The 15,203-nt window shown below is 64.1% G+C and overlaps 1 protein-coding gene across 1 annotated transcript in view; it reads right to left on the reverse strand.

The window, feature by feature from the left end:
* ABLIM2 (actin binding LIM protein family member 2) overlaps positions 1-13,852 on the reverse strand; it is a 71,518-nt gene extending 57,666 nt beyond the window's left edge. Inside the window, exons 1-2 of the mRNA XM_053672466.1 lie at positions 13,755-13,852; positions 5,800-5,943 (exon numbers count right to left, since the gene is read on the reverse strand). Of these exons, the coding sequence (XP_053528441.1) occupies positions 5,800-5,943; positions 13,755-13,779 (169 nt within the window). The 5' untranslated portion in view covers positions 13,780-13,852. The remainder of the gene's footprint in view (positions 1-5,799; positions 5,944-13,754) is intronic.
* Between the last annotated feature and the right edge of the window lie 1,351 nt (positions 13,853-15,203).

Below are 15,203 nucleotides of genomic sequence, written 5' to 3' on the forward strand. Positions count from 1 at the left end.
TGAATGAATCCCTACAGTTGACCCCCCACGCTGGGAGGCTGCTGAACCCTCCCCCACTCCCCCTATGCGTGGACAAGGCCAGAGCCCCTGCAGGAGGGAACGAGGTGGGGACACTTGACCCCTCACACTCCCCTCCTACCGCAGGAAGCCGCACTGTTGCAGCTGGTAGAGGGGCTGGGGTCTTGGCAGGTGGAGCACAGGGCACCTTCCCCTGGGGCAGCCGGCCACTCAGCCACTGGGGCCCCTAAGCCTCCACCCCACCCAGGCCCCTCCAGCCCCGAGGCACATGGGAGCCAGGCCCAGTTTCAGAGGGGCGCCCTTCCTGCCCCACCCCTTCCTGCTGGAGGCCCCAGAACTCCCTGCAGCCCCAGCAGCTCGGCCAGGCCAGAGGCTGGCCGGGGCTGACCCCTTCCCTCAACCACCCGAGAGCGAACACCCAGTTGAGCCTCACATCACGACGCAGCCTGGACAGAGGTCCCACTCGGGGACAACTGGCTCTCTGGGGCCTTCCCAGGAGGTTTACTGTCATTTCCCGCAAGCCCCGCCTGTGGCATTTCAGCCCTTGAGCGACAGAGTGGCTCACAGACACCCCGGCCCTGGTGTCTGGCCATTTTTATCCTTTGTAAGGGTGGGGCGGCGCTGGCCGTTCCCTGGAGGACAAACGTGCCCCCCTGAGACAGGAGTCCCTGTCACGGGGACATGACACTCCGACCCCAAGAGCCACCGGCCGGGCAGCTGCCACTGCCGCCGGGTCCCCTGCCTCCCGCGCCTGCTGAGGCCAGGCCCAGACGGGGAACCGCGGCCTCTGCAAGTGCTGCTCTGAGTTCCTGGGTAACGTTCAATCTCCTGATGGAGACGCTGCTCTGGCGTTGCACTCCATTTTGCCTGTGGGATCAGCCAAGGCGGACAGGGGTCTCGGAGCGGCTGTGGGTGGCCCCGGGTCAGCCTCGGCACTCACTGTGGTCACTTAGGAGAAACGCTCCAGAGAGCCGGGCGGTGGTGGGAAGGGGCTTTCAGGAACACCCTTTGGCACTGACAATGAAGAATGTGAAAACCGCCCCCACCGGCTGACCCAGCGAGCAGCTCCGGGCCCCTCTCCAGAGGAAGTGACCAGGAGTGCCCGTGGGCGGACAGCCAGCCCCAGGCTGGGCTGCAGCATCACACAGACTGTCGGTCAGCCATCACCGGGCTCAGGACTGGCAGCCTGGGCCTGAGTCCTCCCTCTTGGCCTGCCGCTGTGTGGCACTGGGCAAGTCACTTAACCTCTCTGAGCCTCAGGGTCCTCCTCTGGAACTAGGGTTAGCCATGCCCATCTGGCACTAAGAAGTCAGGGATGAGGTCTGGGGAACGATTAGCCCCATGCTGAGCTGGGTCGCAGCGAGTGTCCCACAGAGGAGGGAGGGCCCTGTGTACAGAGGACGGCGAGGAGCGTGCCTGACGGGGAGCAGGCCCCTCGGAGGTGAGACACCCGCACAGGGCAGGATTCACATTTAAAAGCCTGGTATCCACGTTCTGGCCAGCCTGCAGGGCTGGGAGCCAGAACCGGAGGGCAGGTCCCAGGGTGGTCAGGCGACAGGTAGTTTTCCACTGTCCCGAGCTGCTGCCCAGGGGGCTGGGGGACATTCCGACCCGAAGCCATGCAGAGGCCTGCTGGGGCTCACGCGCCGGGGCTGGCAGGGCTGTGCTGGCCCAGGTCGGCCCTGACCTTGGCCCGGCTCCCACCTGGAATAGCAGGCCAGGTCACTGGAGAGTCCTCCTGCCCAGGCTGCCCCCAGCTCTGCCACGTGACCCGCAGTTCCTGGCCACCCTCGAGGGCCGTGCTGTGCGCGGTGACCTGTGCCCCCAGCCGGGGTGACTCCCCTCTCTCCGGGGCTTTCCGAGGTCCGAAGCCCTCGGTGGGTCTCCCAACGAGGCCCCGCGAACATCCCAAAAGGCCAGTGTGCAGGCACTTTGCACTGTTCCCTTGAAGACCCAGAGCAGCTCTCGGCCTGTCTGTCCCCAGGTGGAGCTGTCCCTGTGGACAACCCTGGCCACTGTCACCAAGTGACAGGCAGGGCCGAGGGCTCTCCTCCCTGACGGGCAGCCTCCCCCACTCCTGCTTCCTGGGCACGTTCCACGGTCCTGGAGGCACCTGTCCCCTTTACCCCTCAAGTCCTCACACAAAGGCACCTCCTCCGTGAAGCCCTCCCTGATCCCCACTTGGAAATAGCAGCTCCCCCTGCACCGCAGCTCCCCCTGTACCCCAGCCCCACCCCAGCCTGCGTCTTCCTTTCCCCTGCTGTCACTTCTTATCGTGTGATAAAACATTATTTATTCTGCCCTTTAGTGACCACCTGTCTCCCTCCCTGCTCTAGGACACAAGGTCCATGGGGTCACGGATGTCTGCTTTATTCACAGATGCATCCTAGGCACCCAGAACACGCCTGCGCATAGTAGGTGCCCAATAAACAGTTGCTGAATGAAACAGAAGTTAAGAAACAGGTCTAAGATCTGCCCAGCTGGGGGAGGCAGAGGTGGGATTTGAACTCAGACCCACAGGCACCAAGGCCCAAGCTTGGAGCAGGATAATGATGTCATTTCCTTCATGGAGTGTCCCAGGTAAACCGAGGCCAGTCCACAAGTGCCAAGATGGCAGGGACCCCGAATACCGGGGCCTCTCGGATAGGACTTGGACAGCCGCACTGTCATCCTCTGTGCTCACAGACCTGCTTCATTTCACCTGGCAACATGCCCCCGGGGACGGCTGGGTCTGACGTCAGTGACCACCTCCCACTCTGCTCAGCCAGCAGGAGTGCACGGGCCCGGTTCTGGCCAACGCGTCATGCTGGGAGCTTGGGGGAGCCTCGGGGAGAGGGTTCTCCCTGACCAAGGACAGCACCATGCAGAGAGATGGCCTCTCCCCACACCCCCCTCCCATGGAGCTGAGCGCCACCCCAGGAGGGTGCGATGCCCGGAGCTACAGCAGCTCCCTTGAGATCATGAGGAGAGACCCTGCTGACAGGCACCGAATGGCAGGGGCAGGGGACAGTTGGGAGTGGGGAAGTGGAGGAAGGACCTGGGTCTTGGATGACCTGTTAAGCCATTAAGCTAACTGACCCTGGGGGTGCGGGACTACCTCCAGGCTTCAGGTTAGGGGGTGAGCATCCGCCATGTTTGGGGTGCTGGGGGCCAGGCGTCCTTCCTCACCCCCCGAAGCCTCCCGCCGTGGCTCTCAGGCTCTGGGCTCACCACAGCCAACCCACGACCTTGTGATTCTCACCCATAAACAAGCGCGGCTGTTTTAAAGGTGCTTTAAAAACAGCAGCTGCACCTCTTGACCCGCAGGTGCAGCGGAGGTGAGCCTCACGGGACAACGTGGTCCTCCTCCGGGACATGGGGTGGGGAGGGGCGGTGGGCAGCTCCCGCCTCCCTCCAAACCATGGGAGGACTGCATTCCAGGAGGCGGGCCTATTATTGGGCGGCTCAGATCTGCGCTTTCAGACAATCCTTCTAAGTGCAGCAGGCACTTCCTCTTTTTGTTTTGAGATAAGTGTTTACAAAGAGTGACCTAATGGCTTTGGCTTTCCAGTAATGTAACACACGGGTCTTTGTGGGGCGTGGAGGACACCGAGCCAGACAATGTTTGACGGACGTCTGCCTTACAGCTGGAGCGCAGGGCACCGGTGCCGCGTCCCACGGAGGCAGCTGGACCGGGCTCTGGTCTGTGGAAATGCCGACGGCTCCTCAGGTCCCAGAGCCGCTCGTGGCTGCGCCATCCTTTCCCAGGCTGGGCCCAGCCTTGTCCCTCACCTCATCTCTCCAAACGGCCCCCAAGCCACCATCCTAGAATGCCCATGTGCCCATCACTAAGGCCCCAGCAGCCTTCGGGGGGCAGGTGGTAATGGGGTACACGGGCCGTAATGGGGCGCGAAGGTGCGGCAGGGAAAATTCACCAGGGAGGAGCCAGGCAGTCGATGTGCAGGGACCCTTGGATCCAGGAAGTTCAGGGGCATCAAGGTCCCTTGGTGACGACCCTGACAGCCACCCAGGCCCAGAGATGGATCCCCAGGACCTGTGAAGGGAGGGTGGGGCTGGGGTCCTGGGGTCGGGCAGCTCTGGTGGTCCCCATCATCCTCCCTAAGTCACAGGCCCGGCGACACCTGCAGAAGCCCCGGTGTCAGCCTGTCAGTTACACTCTGACCCCTCTGGGGCCGGGGCACCGGGCCTTCTCCGGACCTGCCCCAGGGGAGGCAGCAGGACCACGCACCTCCCTCACACAGAGCCTGTGACAGTGACGTGCTGGCTGCCGGCAGAGGTCCTCTGGGGGAGGGCTGCTCACCTGCTGCCTCACTCCCCCCCAAAGGAGGCCGCACCACGGAACCCCCAGAAGGGTGGGTGAAGCCCTCGTTCGGGGCCACAGGCAGGCCCGGAGTCACGCCCCAGATGGGCAGCTGTATCTCCCGCCCCAGCCTTGCCTCTCTCCCCTGGCCGCACTTGGCACTCAAACCCTGCTGCCCCTCCCCACGGGCGCAGGCTGCCCCCACACTGCACGGTGCCCTGCCACCTGACCCTCCTGCCTCCAGGTCAGAGCCCACACATCACCTCCCCGTGACACCCCCTCTAGAAGCTTCCAACCCCTGCCCGTGCGCCCTGCCAGCACTTGATCCTGCCACTAATGGTGAGCTCTGAAACCACGTGACACACCGTGGCCAGTGCATTTCCCCCTCCGCAGAGCTCACTGTGCAGGCTGAGCTTGGCCGTCCTTCTCTTTCAAGAGCCTGGCCCCACTGGGGTCTCCCGGGACCCTGTGTGGGGGGAACACAGCCTTTGGTACGTTCAATAAAAACGGTGTTGGCATTCCCCCCAATAAAACACACGTCACTCTGTGACTTGTGCAGCATCTTTCCGGATTGTGTGTGTGCCGCCCAAAAGCAAACCCTCAGCTCCCGGGGTTCATCCCAGCCATTCTGGCTGATGCCACAGCAGCCCTGAAGGCCTAGGACGACATCCTCTCCAACCCAGGACAGCAGGGGTGCGGGCCCTGCTCCCTGCAGACAGGTGGACAGTGTGCCTGCGGTGCCAACATAAACCCTGTAAAACCGAAGCCCCGTGGCCTTGGAGCCCCGGCCAAATCGGTTTGGCTGGTCCACCTCTGCCCCCAAACGCTGTTGTTCAGATGTTCCCAGGAAACCGAGTGCAAACACACATGACTTATCTGTGCTCCGTGGAAGTGTGTTACCTGGAGCACAAGGAGGGGAGGAGCCAGCCAGAGGCTCGCTGCGAAGGCCGGCCCCGCGGCGGGATGCCCCACGGTTCTTTTCGGTTTAAGTTTCATCTCTGTGCTGTTGTCTGAATCTAGGCTGCGCTTGCACTGGCACTGTGTTTTACAGTCAGAGACAGCAGAGGCCACTCTCACTCAGAATGATGGCAATGCTCTCTTCCTGCTCCGTGGGGGGCTCGTGGAGGGCCCGGCACAGGCCCTGTGCCCCCCACGGTCCACGTCATGCCACCGGCCCTGACCACAGGCTCTGACTCCCGGCCCCTGGGGCCACTTTGACAGGACCATGCATCTGAGCCCTGGGACTCGAGTGCTGCTGTGTGAAGACACTCCTGGGACCCAGACCCCATACTCTGGCCCTCCCCACACCCACAAGGGACTCGGGCCCCACCCAAAAGTTCCACTGCCTCATGAAGGTTCTGGATTTGGGGTTTTCCAAGCCCCCAGACCCGGCAAGCTGCCCGGAGACACTCTGTGCCCCGAATTGCAGCTGCGGGCCCCGGCTGCGCCAGGTCGCCACACAGGGCCGGGCAGACACTCACCTTTGCAGATGAAGCACTGGATGTGGAAGTACTTGCTCTGGACGCGTAGCACCTCCCCCTTGCACACGCCGCCACAGGTGGTGCACAGGATGGCGGAGCTGGGCGGCTTCTCCAGCAGGCTGTGAGCGGCTGGGGGCTCCGACACTGCAGGGGGGGAAGGAGCCAAGTTAATGGAGGGCGGACAGGCACGGGGGAGCAGACCCGCTGTGTTCAAGGAACGGAGTCCCCACCCCTGCCAGCACAGTCCCAGGGGCATCGGGCACAGCCTCGTCTTCTCCTTGGGGACCAGCGGAAATCGGATATCACAGTCAACCCCAGTGAGGGCTCCTGCCCCCATACCTGTGTGCACACCGGCAGTGACGGGGAGATCACTATCTTCCCCAGGGATGGCGCGACCCTGGCCCTACATGGCCTCAGAGAGCCCCACCCAGGGAGCTGGATGGCCCTCCCCCCGCAGCCAGGAGACCCAGGTTCTTGGGCCACAGCCTCCTGTGAGTGTCCTTCAGGTCCCCTCTGTGCCGGGACGCCAACCTGAGCGTCATTGCTGTCCCCCAGCTGTGACCTAGGATACATCCAGAGGCACTGGGAACCCAAGAAGGGGCCCGACTGGGGGCTCCTGGGGCCGGGGCAGGGCACGTGCTCCTCACCCACACCCCCCAAAGCACCTATGGAGGCCAGAGTGCAGGACAGGGACAGCCACACTGCAGACAGCTGGGTGAGCAACGGTGACAAGCCAGGCGGCAGAGGCTGGCTTGGGGGCCCCGGGGCTGGGGACCCGCTCTCTCCCAGCCGGGTCACGGGCGGTGCCAGGAGGAGCTGGTTAGGTGGTGGGGCTGCAGGAGGCACAGGGGCCTGCCAGGCAGAGCGTGGCCCACACAGGCACCGAGCAGGCTGTACCCACTTCCCACGCAGGTCCAGCTTGAGAAAGCCACACCTGCTCCCCTTAACCTGTCACCTGAGACACCCCCTTCCAGGAGCCGCCCCAGCCTTCCCCACCCGCCCGGCTTCATCGGGACTCGTGCCCCTTTCTCCACCAGGTTGCGCTCTGAGCCCTCCACCTGCCTCGGGGTGCCCACCAAATGCAGGTGATGGTGGCCAACCTCCTGCCCCAGCCCATTCTGAAAAAAGAGCTTCTGCCTTCTCATGTTGGGTCTTAGCTGAGTTCCACACCTAACGCCACCCTCCTGACTCAGTCTGGGTCCCCTAACCTGGGGCTGAGACAGGACAGGGCACAGTGTGTATTTTATCTGGGGCACCCAGGTGGCAGGAAGAAGGGACGGGCAGGGAAGGCAAGGGCAGGCGTGTTACTGAGCCCTCACTGCCGGGTACAAGCAGACCACCCCCGGAGGGGCCATCCCTCATCGCCCAGATCCTGCCTTGGAGGGAAGGGGGCTGGGGCACCAGTCCCATCTCCCGCCCCCCTGGGGGGGACATGAGCCCCATGTCCTGCCCCCCTGGAGGACCCTGTGCCCCTTTTTTCTGGGCTGCCCAGTGCCCAGGCTGAGTGAGTCCAAGGGTTGGCAGAGGCCCGAGGAACAGCCCCTGTGGCTGGCAGAACCACAGCTGGGCCCAGGGGAGGTGGGTGGGCACAGAAAACACTTGCCACGCTTCGTCTGACATTTAGGCACATTCACACATTCACATGCACACACACACACACGGGTGTGCACACCTAGCACTGATGGAGCACCAGGCTGGAAGGCCTCATCCCCACTGTAAAAACTGAAGAATGGACCCCAGACAGGAGGACCTTCCTCCATCAGCTCCCCACTGCCCTCTTCACCCCCAAACCCTGCCTCCCAACAGCCCCCATCGGACCAGAGTGGGGCCCCTCCCCTCCTCTGCGGTACCTGCCCTTGGCCGGCAGAGTGCCCCCCGTCTGGGGACCAGAAGCCATGGCGCGGAGAAGCAGGCGCAGCAAGGGCGGCAAGCAGCAGGAGGCCCAGCGTCACGCCTGCCTCGCGGGTCCAGAGCCCCCAAGACACCAAACGGCAGCCTGGCTGGCGCTGAGCTCGGCAGGGCCCAAGAACTCGGCCTGTGCTCTGGGACCTACGGTGGCAGTGCCGGCTCTGGGTTCAATGTCAGCAGCGTGAAGTGCCCCACGCCCACTTTTCCTGTGGAATCACTGCAGAAACCATCCCCGTGGGTTATTTAATACAACGGACGGGAGGAGGCAAAAGTGAGGGTTTCCTGGGCCTGCAGCTAAGACTCCCCGTGCGGGAGGGGCCACGGCCCTTGAGGTTGGACACCGCAGACAGCGAGGGCCAGCGGGCCTGCGCACAGCCCGGCTGCCGAGGGCCCACGTGGGGCTGACCGGCCACCGAGTCCCGTCTGAGGTGCAGCCAAGCGGGCGGGGGCGGGGGGACGCAGATCGGCCCCACTGTGGCCTCCTGGCCTGTCAGGCGCCCAGAGGACGACCGGCTGTCCCTCCTACGCACACAGTCCTCACACTGCCTGACAACAACCCCAGTCCGGCATCAGAGAGACCTCGAACCAGCCCCCTGGGCACACTGTCAGGGGCCAGGGGCACTGCCGGCTGCGGGGTCAGACGCCGAGTGCAGCCCTCGCCCCACCCCCCACGTGCTGGACCCCGAACGGCCGGACTTCCACCGGTCCGTCCATTCCCACCCCCTGGCTGGGACCTGCTGGGACCCTGGACCAAAATGTGCCAGCCCCATGTCCAGCAGACCCCGAGGGCTCGATGCACAGCAGCTGCCGTCATTTCCTAATCTCACAGCCTGAGTCACCCGTTTCCTGGTTACTGGGGATATATTTGGTTTGGGGGGAGCTGCTTTAAGACATGGTTTAGTGGGAAGGCCCCCTCCACCCACCTGGAGCCTCTGTGCAGGTGAGGACAGTGGTGCTTCCCTCTAGTGGTGGGAAGTAGACACAGCACCGTGACAACAGACCCGTCTTCACAGAGGTAGGTAGGTGGCCCGGCCAGCCCGCCCCTGCCCCTCTGCCCTCTGGGCCCTGGGATCATGTCTGTGCATCTTGTGGCTTTGAGGCCCAGGGCCCACCCCCAGGACAGACTCACTCCCCCTGCCGCTGCCCACTCAGGGAGAGGCCAGCACTGCCCACAAGTCCTTCATTAGGGCACGGCTCCCCACAGGTGGCAGAGGAAGCGCCTGCTGCAGGTGTGGGCCCGGGCCCTCCCACCCTCCCCAGGGTCACGTGATGGAAATCTCACCAATCACACCTGAGCCCTCGCCCCCAAACCTCCTTGGGGCCGACCACTGTATACGGGGGGAGCTGCTCCCCGCCCCCCCCCCTTTCTCACCGCCACAGCCCCCAGCAGCCTGGCCCAGCGAGCGGCCGGAGGGCCGTGCAGTCTGACAGTCAGCAAGTCCTCCATCCCGCGAGGATGCGGTGGGTCCCCTCCCGCCAAGCTCTGGCCTGCACAGGGCCAGGGTGAGGCCACCAGACACTGGCCCGCCCCCAGGAGCTGGCACACGAGGGTGGAGATGGGGACAAACTCGGGAACACCCACACCCAGAGCTCATCACGCTGACATCTCCGGTCCAGCACAGGGACGTCCCTCCCGGAACCTGCCCCCACCCGGTCTCAACCATCACCTGATCAAGCTGCAGGGGCCCTCCACCTGCTACTGGAAGTGACCCAAAAAGTAACCTCCTGGAAGGGACCTGTTACGCCAGAAATGACTCACTGCCTTGAAAGTGACTGGTTCCCACACCGCGACCTGCTGCCCTGGACCTGACCTCCCCAGAGTGACCTCTTCTGATTCCCTGGGAGCACGGCCTGGTTCCCCTGCAGAGTTGAGTGTGCTCACCTGCCCCCTTGACCTGCACCGAGGTCAGACGGTGACTCCCCACAGTCACACATCAACTCTCCTCTCTCTGGGGTCTAAGCATTGAACACAGGCGTGAGCACAGGTGTGAACGGGCAGCCCGGGGGTGTGAAAATGCCAGTACAGACGCCTGGGCTGAATGACGGTTGGACGTAGGACTTTCCGACTCAACCGCGGGTGCCACAGCAATGCCCCTTCGGCAGAAACCGACAGGGCTCAGCTAGGCTGTGTGGGGTAAATGCATTCCCGACACATGGTATTTTCAACTGCCGATCGGCTTCTCAGGAGGTGACCTCATCATTCCAGTCGGGGAGCCTCTGTATCACCAAACCCGCCAACTGCTCCCGCCCCAGTCCGCACCTCTGTGGTTCCAGCCCAGGGTGCCCACTCAGGGATGGCCCTGTGGGTGATGGAGCTGCCGCTCCACTCACCGAACTGAATGCCCCAGAAGCTCTGGCTGGTCGTGAGCTGCCAGCAGACCTCAGCCCGGGCTTCTGGCCATTCCTGGGGCTCTTTGCGCCTCGAGCAGCTGGTCCAGGCGCCCTCGCCACCCACACCCCTGGAGTGTGTCATTTCATCCCCGGAAGAGCTGTCCTTCCTGGCTGGAGAGGCATCTCGGGGTGGCATTCCGGAAGGTCAGGGCTCAGCAGGCGTCTGGGCCCATCCCCTGGGAAACTGCCAGGGCCTGGCGAGCCTGTGGCCAGGCTGGGACCTGGACTCGGGGCTCTGGGCTCCCAGGAACATGCTTTTCCCCTGTGTCCCACTGCCATCAGCCAGGGCGGCCACCTCAGGTCAACCAGTGTCTGGTCTGGGCCTGCAACCCGTCCCCAGAGCCGCACACACAGCAGATGCCCCATGAAGGTCCACTGAATCCAGTCGGAACCAGGAAACGCGTCTGGTGACTCAAGCTGCCCACAGGGCCCCTGCGGGGCGACAGTCAACAGTCATCCTCACCTTTCAGTCCTGTGTCCAAGCCGTGCCAGGCACCGCACGCGGCGATTTCCATCGACAGCCCGGGGCACAGAGCCGGCAATGGGCGGAGCACTGCGAGGGTTCGGGCCCAGGCCACAGGATCCCTCACCCTCCGTCAACGGCCACCAAAAGGGTCTGTGAGCCTGAGCTGGCCCGGCCAGGTCCCATCTGCCACGGGACCCCCCAGTGTGGGAGCCCCTGGGGCTGCAGGACCTGCCCACAAGTACCGCCCCTCCCCACGGTGTGCCCTGGCCAGCTCCAAGCCACAGCCGCCCCCTTGCTGCCCAGGCCCTTGAAGTTGGGGCTGCAGCCTGGACCTCCAGACACCACCTGCCTGGCTGGGGGTCCTCACTGCTCCCCACTGGGTAACATCACAAGTCCAAACAACCCAGAAAAGTCCTTGTCTTCGAATCTAGCGGGGATGGCCACAGAGGGCCTGAGAGGTCACAGCCCTGCCCCGGACCTCTTCTCCCACCAGGTGCCGCGTCTGGAGCCCCCATGTGCCTGTCAATTTCAGTCCACACGACAGGGAACACCCCCGTCCTGAGCCCTTCTCAGCTCTACGGACACATTTCTCATGATACGCCCTGCTCTCCCCAGGAGGCACGACACCACAGGCTTTGGTGCGCTGGGAGAGTCCAGTGATGATCACGGTCACTGTCACAGCATCTCCACGGCCCCACCAAGAGGCCCACCCCTCCACCGTCACTCACCGTCCACCCCCACCTCCTGCCTGGAACAGGCAGCCTGCTCCCTGTCTTGAAGGGCTTGCCCCTTCAGGACAGATCACACGCATGGGACCACACAGTCCACGGTGGCCTTTCGCGTCTGGCTCCCCCCCGAGCACGGCATTCCCGCGGCTCAGCCACGCCGCGGCGCCCGCCAGGGCGGCCTTCCTCTGTGTGCCGGGTGAAGTCCTGCTGTGTGGTCAAGTTCCACGGGCCCCTCCGCAGATGGAGGACTCGGCTGGTCAGCACGTGGGGGCCACTGTGAGGCCCTCCTGCTCGGACGGGGTCCCGCTTGTCCTGGGGACACAGCTAGGGCACACCGTTCAGCCGGATGCCGACTCTGCGTGTCTTCCCTTGGTGGCCACACACCGGACACCCTCCACCCCCTTGTTCACACTCGTTACTGCCTGTCGTTTTGACAGCAGCCGCCCTAGTGGGTGTGGGGGGGACTCCCTGGGGGCAGAGGGTGCTGAGCCCCATCGCACCCCTGTGAGCCACCTGCACCCCTTCTCTGGAGATGCGTCTCTTCAGACCGGGTCCATTCAATCGCTTGTCCTTCTGTGACTGACCCAGGAGCACCTACACTCCAGAGGCAAGTTCCCTTATCAAACACGTGACTGGCAAGGGCTGGCTCCCACGGTGCGGGCCGTGTTTTCGTTTTCCTCGTGAAGGTCCTGGCAGCACGAAAGTGCTCCGTTTTGATGAAATCGAGTTCGTGCGCGTTCCCTGCATTGCGTGTTCTTGGGGATCTGTCGGACCGGCCGCCACCTGACCCGAGATGACCAAGAGGCTCCGTGCTTTCTTACCGAGTTTTCGGTTTCCGCTCTTACTGTAACTTTGCAGAGTGAATCACATTTCCTCTGCTGCTGTTTTTATCACCAGTCCCCGCCTTCATCTGTGGGCGGGGACAAGGGCGCTTGTTTCTGTGGGTCGGCGGCATCTCCCCCAGCACTGTGGCTGCTCTGTGCCGTCCGCACTGCTGGCCGCCACCCGGGGAAGCACAACAGGGTGTGGAGGACACGGTGTCCTCAGCTGGGCGGGGACCCGCCCCACCTCCAGCCTGGAAACGCTGAGCGAGGACTGGACATCGGCACGAGTCCCAGCTCCTGGAACCCACTGGGGTTTCCGGAGGGATCCTGCGCACCCTTGGGGCCAGGGCGTGTTTACTGCCTGCGCCCCAGCCAGCTGGCGCTCGAAGGCCAGGAGTGAGACGTCGACACGGGGACATATCGGGGGGAGCCCTGGCCCCTGGCTGTGGGAAGCAGGCACGGGGCATCTGCTGTGCCCACTCACGGAGCCCGGGAGGGAGGAGGCATCGTCACCCCCCACTTGCAGGTGGGAGCCTTGGAGCCCCAGGCAGTGAAGAGCTCGGACCAGGGACCGAGAGGCCAGGCCAGAGTCAGGGCTCGAGGCCCAGCCCAGCGCTGCTGCCCTCAGCAAACCCTGGGTGCGAGGCGCTGACGGGGAGATGCCGACCAGATTCCCTGGCTGCTGCCTCTGGACAGATCCTGCAGGCCGGGGGGAGCGCTGCCCAGCTGCCCACAGGGCATGGAGCCTCGTGCCAGGTGGGGGCCTGAGGACCCGGGGGGCACATCTCGGGATGGAGGCCAGGGTGGGCACACAGAGGAGCTCCCCATGCACCCCACCTCTGCCTCTGGGGGTCCTGGCCCCCTCCCCGTCCCTCCCCCACCTCACTCCCACCCAGCTCTTCTGCCCAAGTCCCCAGGCCCGAGACTTCTGCCCCCGCCGTCCTCCCTGCAGGCTGCCTCGCGTGCACCAGGCGTCACACATTGCTCTTTACCCAAGGGCTGATGGCCTTGTTTCGGAGTCCACACCAGGGGGGCCGGCAGTTTCATGACCTTCCGTAAAGCAGGCGGGCCCTCGGCCTCAGCTCCACCGGTGCTCGGGGCGGGACAGCCCGTGGCTGGGGGGCCGTCAGTGCATGGAGGGCACCGAGCAGCACCCCTGGCCTCTGTGTCCTCCTCCTCAAGGAGTGACCACCAAAGAGGCCTCCAGACATTGCCAACTGGGGAGCAAACTGGGCCCTGACCGAGAACCACCACCTTAAAGGACAAGAGGAAGGGATGGAAGGGGGGGCTGGGGCAGAGAGGCTGTGGGCCCACTGGGGTCAGAGGGCGCTGGAGCCCACTCACACTGACGCACCTGCCTGCTCTTCCCCCCCAAGTCTCAGCATACTCGTCTGTAAAGTGGGGCCACACCACAGACTGGCACCACAAGTCTGCCGAGAAAGTCCCAAAGTCCGGCATACAGTTGGCGCTCACACGTGCTGGCCCTCACCCCATTCAGCGACAGCAGAGCTGGGCCACACCACCCCCTTCCCATCACGCCCCCCAAAATTATTCCTGGCACTCAAGACTTCTCGTTATGAAAGTGCACCTTCCTCCCCGGCTGGGTGGCTCAGGCAGGAAGGTGGTTTAGAGCCGTACCTGTCTCCCCGCTGTGCACACCCATGGACTGCGGCCTCCGTGAGAAGGGCCAGCAGCGTGGAGGCTGCGGGCGCCGCTGCACTGGCGGGGCGCCTCTGTGGCCGACACAGCTCCGGCTGACTCGCCAGAGGGTGACGCGGCAGCTGCGCCCTGCGGCCCCTTCCCGGCGCACTGAAATAGATGCCGCCACACTCCAAAGGGCACCTGTTCCCCACGCGTCCGGGAAAGGGACTTGGAACACACACACACACACACACACACACACACACACACACGGCGGGGGAGGGGCCGGGAGGGCCAGAAACACTGACTGCCCCGTGGGCCAGGAGCGGCGGGAGAGCTCTCACACACCGTCCCAGCCACTCGGCGTACGTGCCGGGGCTGCCCCACCAGGCCCACACACCGGGGCTTCAACCACGGACATTTCTGCCCTCACAGTCCCCAGAGGCCGGGGTCGGGCCTCAAGGTGGGGCCTGACTGCGCTCCCCTGAGGCTCCAGGGGGTCCCCCCTCCCTCTCCCAGGTCCGGGCGGCTCAGCCGGTCCTGGCCCTGCGGTCACATGGCTCCAACATCTGCCACTGTCTTCACGTGGCCTCGCCCTGTGTCCTGTATCTTCTTCTGTCTCTTGTAAGGACACCAGCCATTGGGTTTGGGGCCGCCCCGACACAGGGTGACCTCCTTCCACACAAGGGCACATGCTAAGGTTCTGGGTGGACATGAATGGGGGGGTCTACTTCTCATTCACTTATTCCATACACCCCCAGTGTTCTGAGGGGAAACTGAGGCCTGGGGAGTCTGAGTGACTGACGGAGGCCCCTGGGCCTGGAAGACAGAGCTGGGTCCCTGCACCCGTCTGGCTGCCACCACAGTCCCTGAGGTGTCCCCCGTTCTCTGTGATGCTCCTGTGCTAGTTTCAGCATTAAGATCTCGGGAGGTGGAAATACTCTCTGACCGGCCAACAGCATAAGTGGTCGGTGCCGCCTGGGACCCAGAACGTGGACGCAGGGAGCCCGCGGCATCATCGTGGTTAAGGGTGCGTGTGCTGTGGGCCCAGGGTCCCACAGCCAACAGGCCTGGGGCAGCCCAGTCACGAGCCACACTTCACGCCACTCAGACGGGGAGGGGTGAGATGCACGTCCGTGACAGCGCCCAGCAGGAGGCATCATCTCCTGTGCACGCGGGCAGCCGGCCACCGAATCTGATCTCCGACAGTCCTGCCCAGTGGACAGGGACGGTGACCGCTGACCCTGCGGGAAAGGCCACCTACAGCATCCCTACCCAGCCCGGGGGGCCCGCAAGTGGGTACCACGTCTGCTTCCAAGGCAGGGACTTCCCCCCCGTTTGGCTCACAAGAAGAGTTTCCCCTTTTTTCTGCCCTCTGTGCCCTGTGGCCCTGTGCCCTGCTCAGCAGTGACACAGATGACAGCCCCCCACCGAGCACCCTGCAAG

This window comes from Artibeus jamaicensis, unplaced genomic scaffold (assembly GCF_021234435.1).
Source record: "Artibeus jamaicensis isolate MK-2021 breed Jamaican fruit bat unplaced genomic scaffold, CSHL_Jam_final contig_76, whole genome shotgun sequence".
Taxonomy (NCBI): Eukaryota; Metazoa; Chordata; class Mammalia; order Chiroptera; family Phyllostomidae; genus Artibeus; species Artibeus jamaicensis.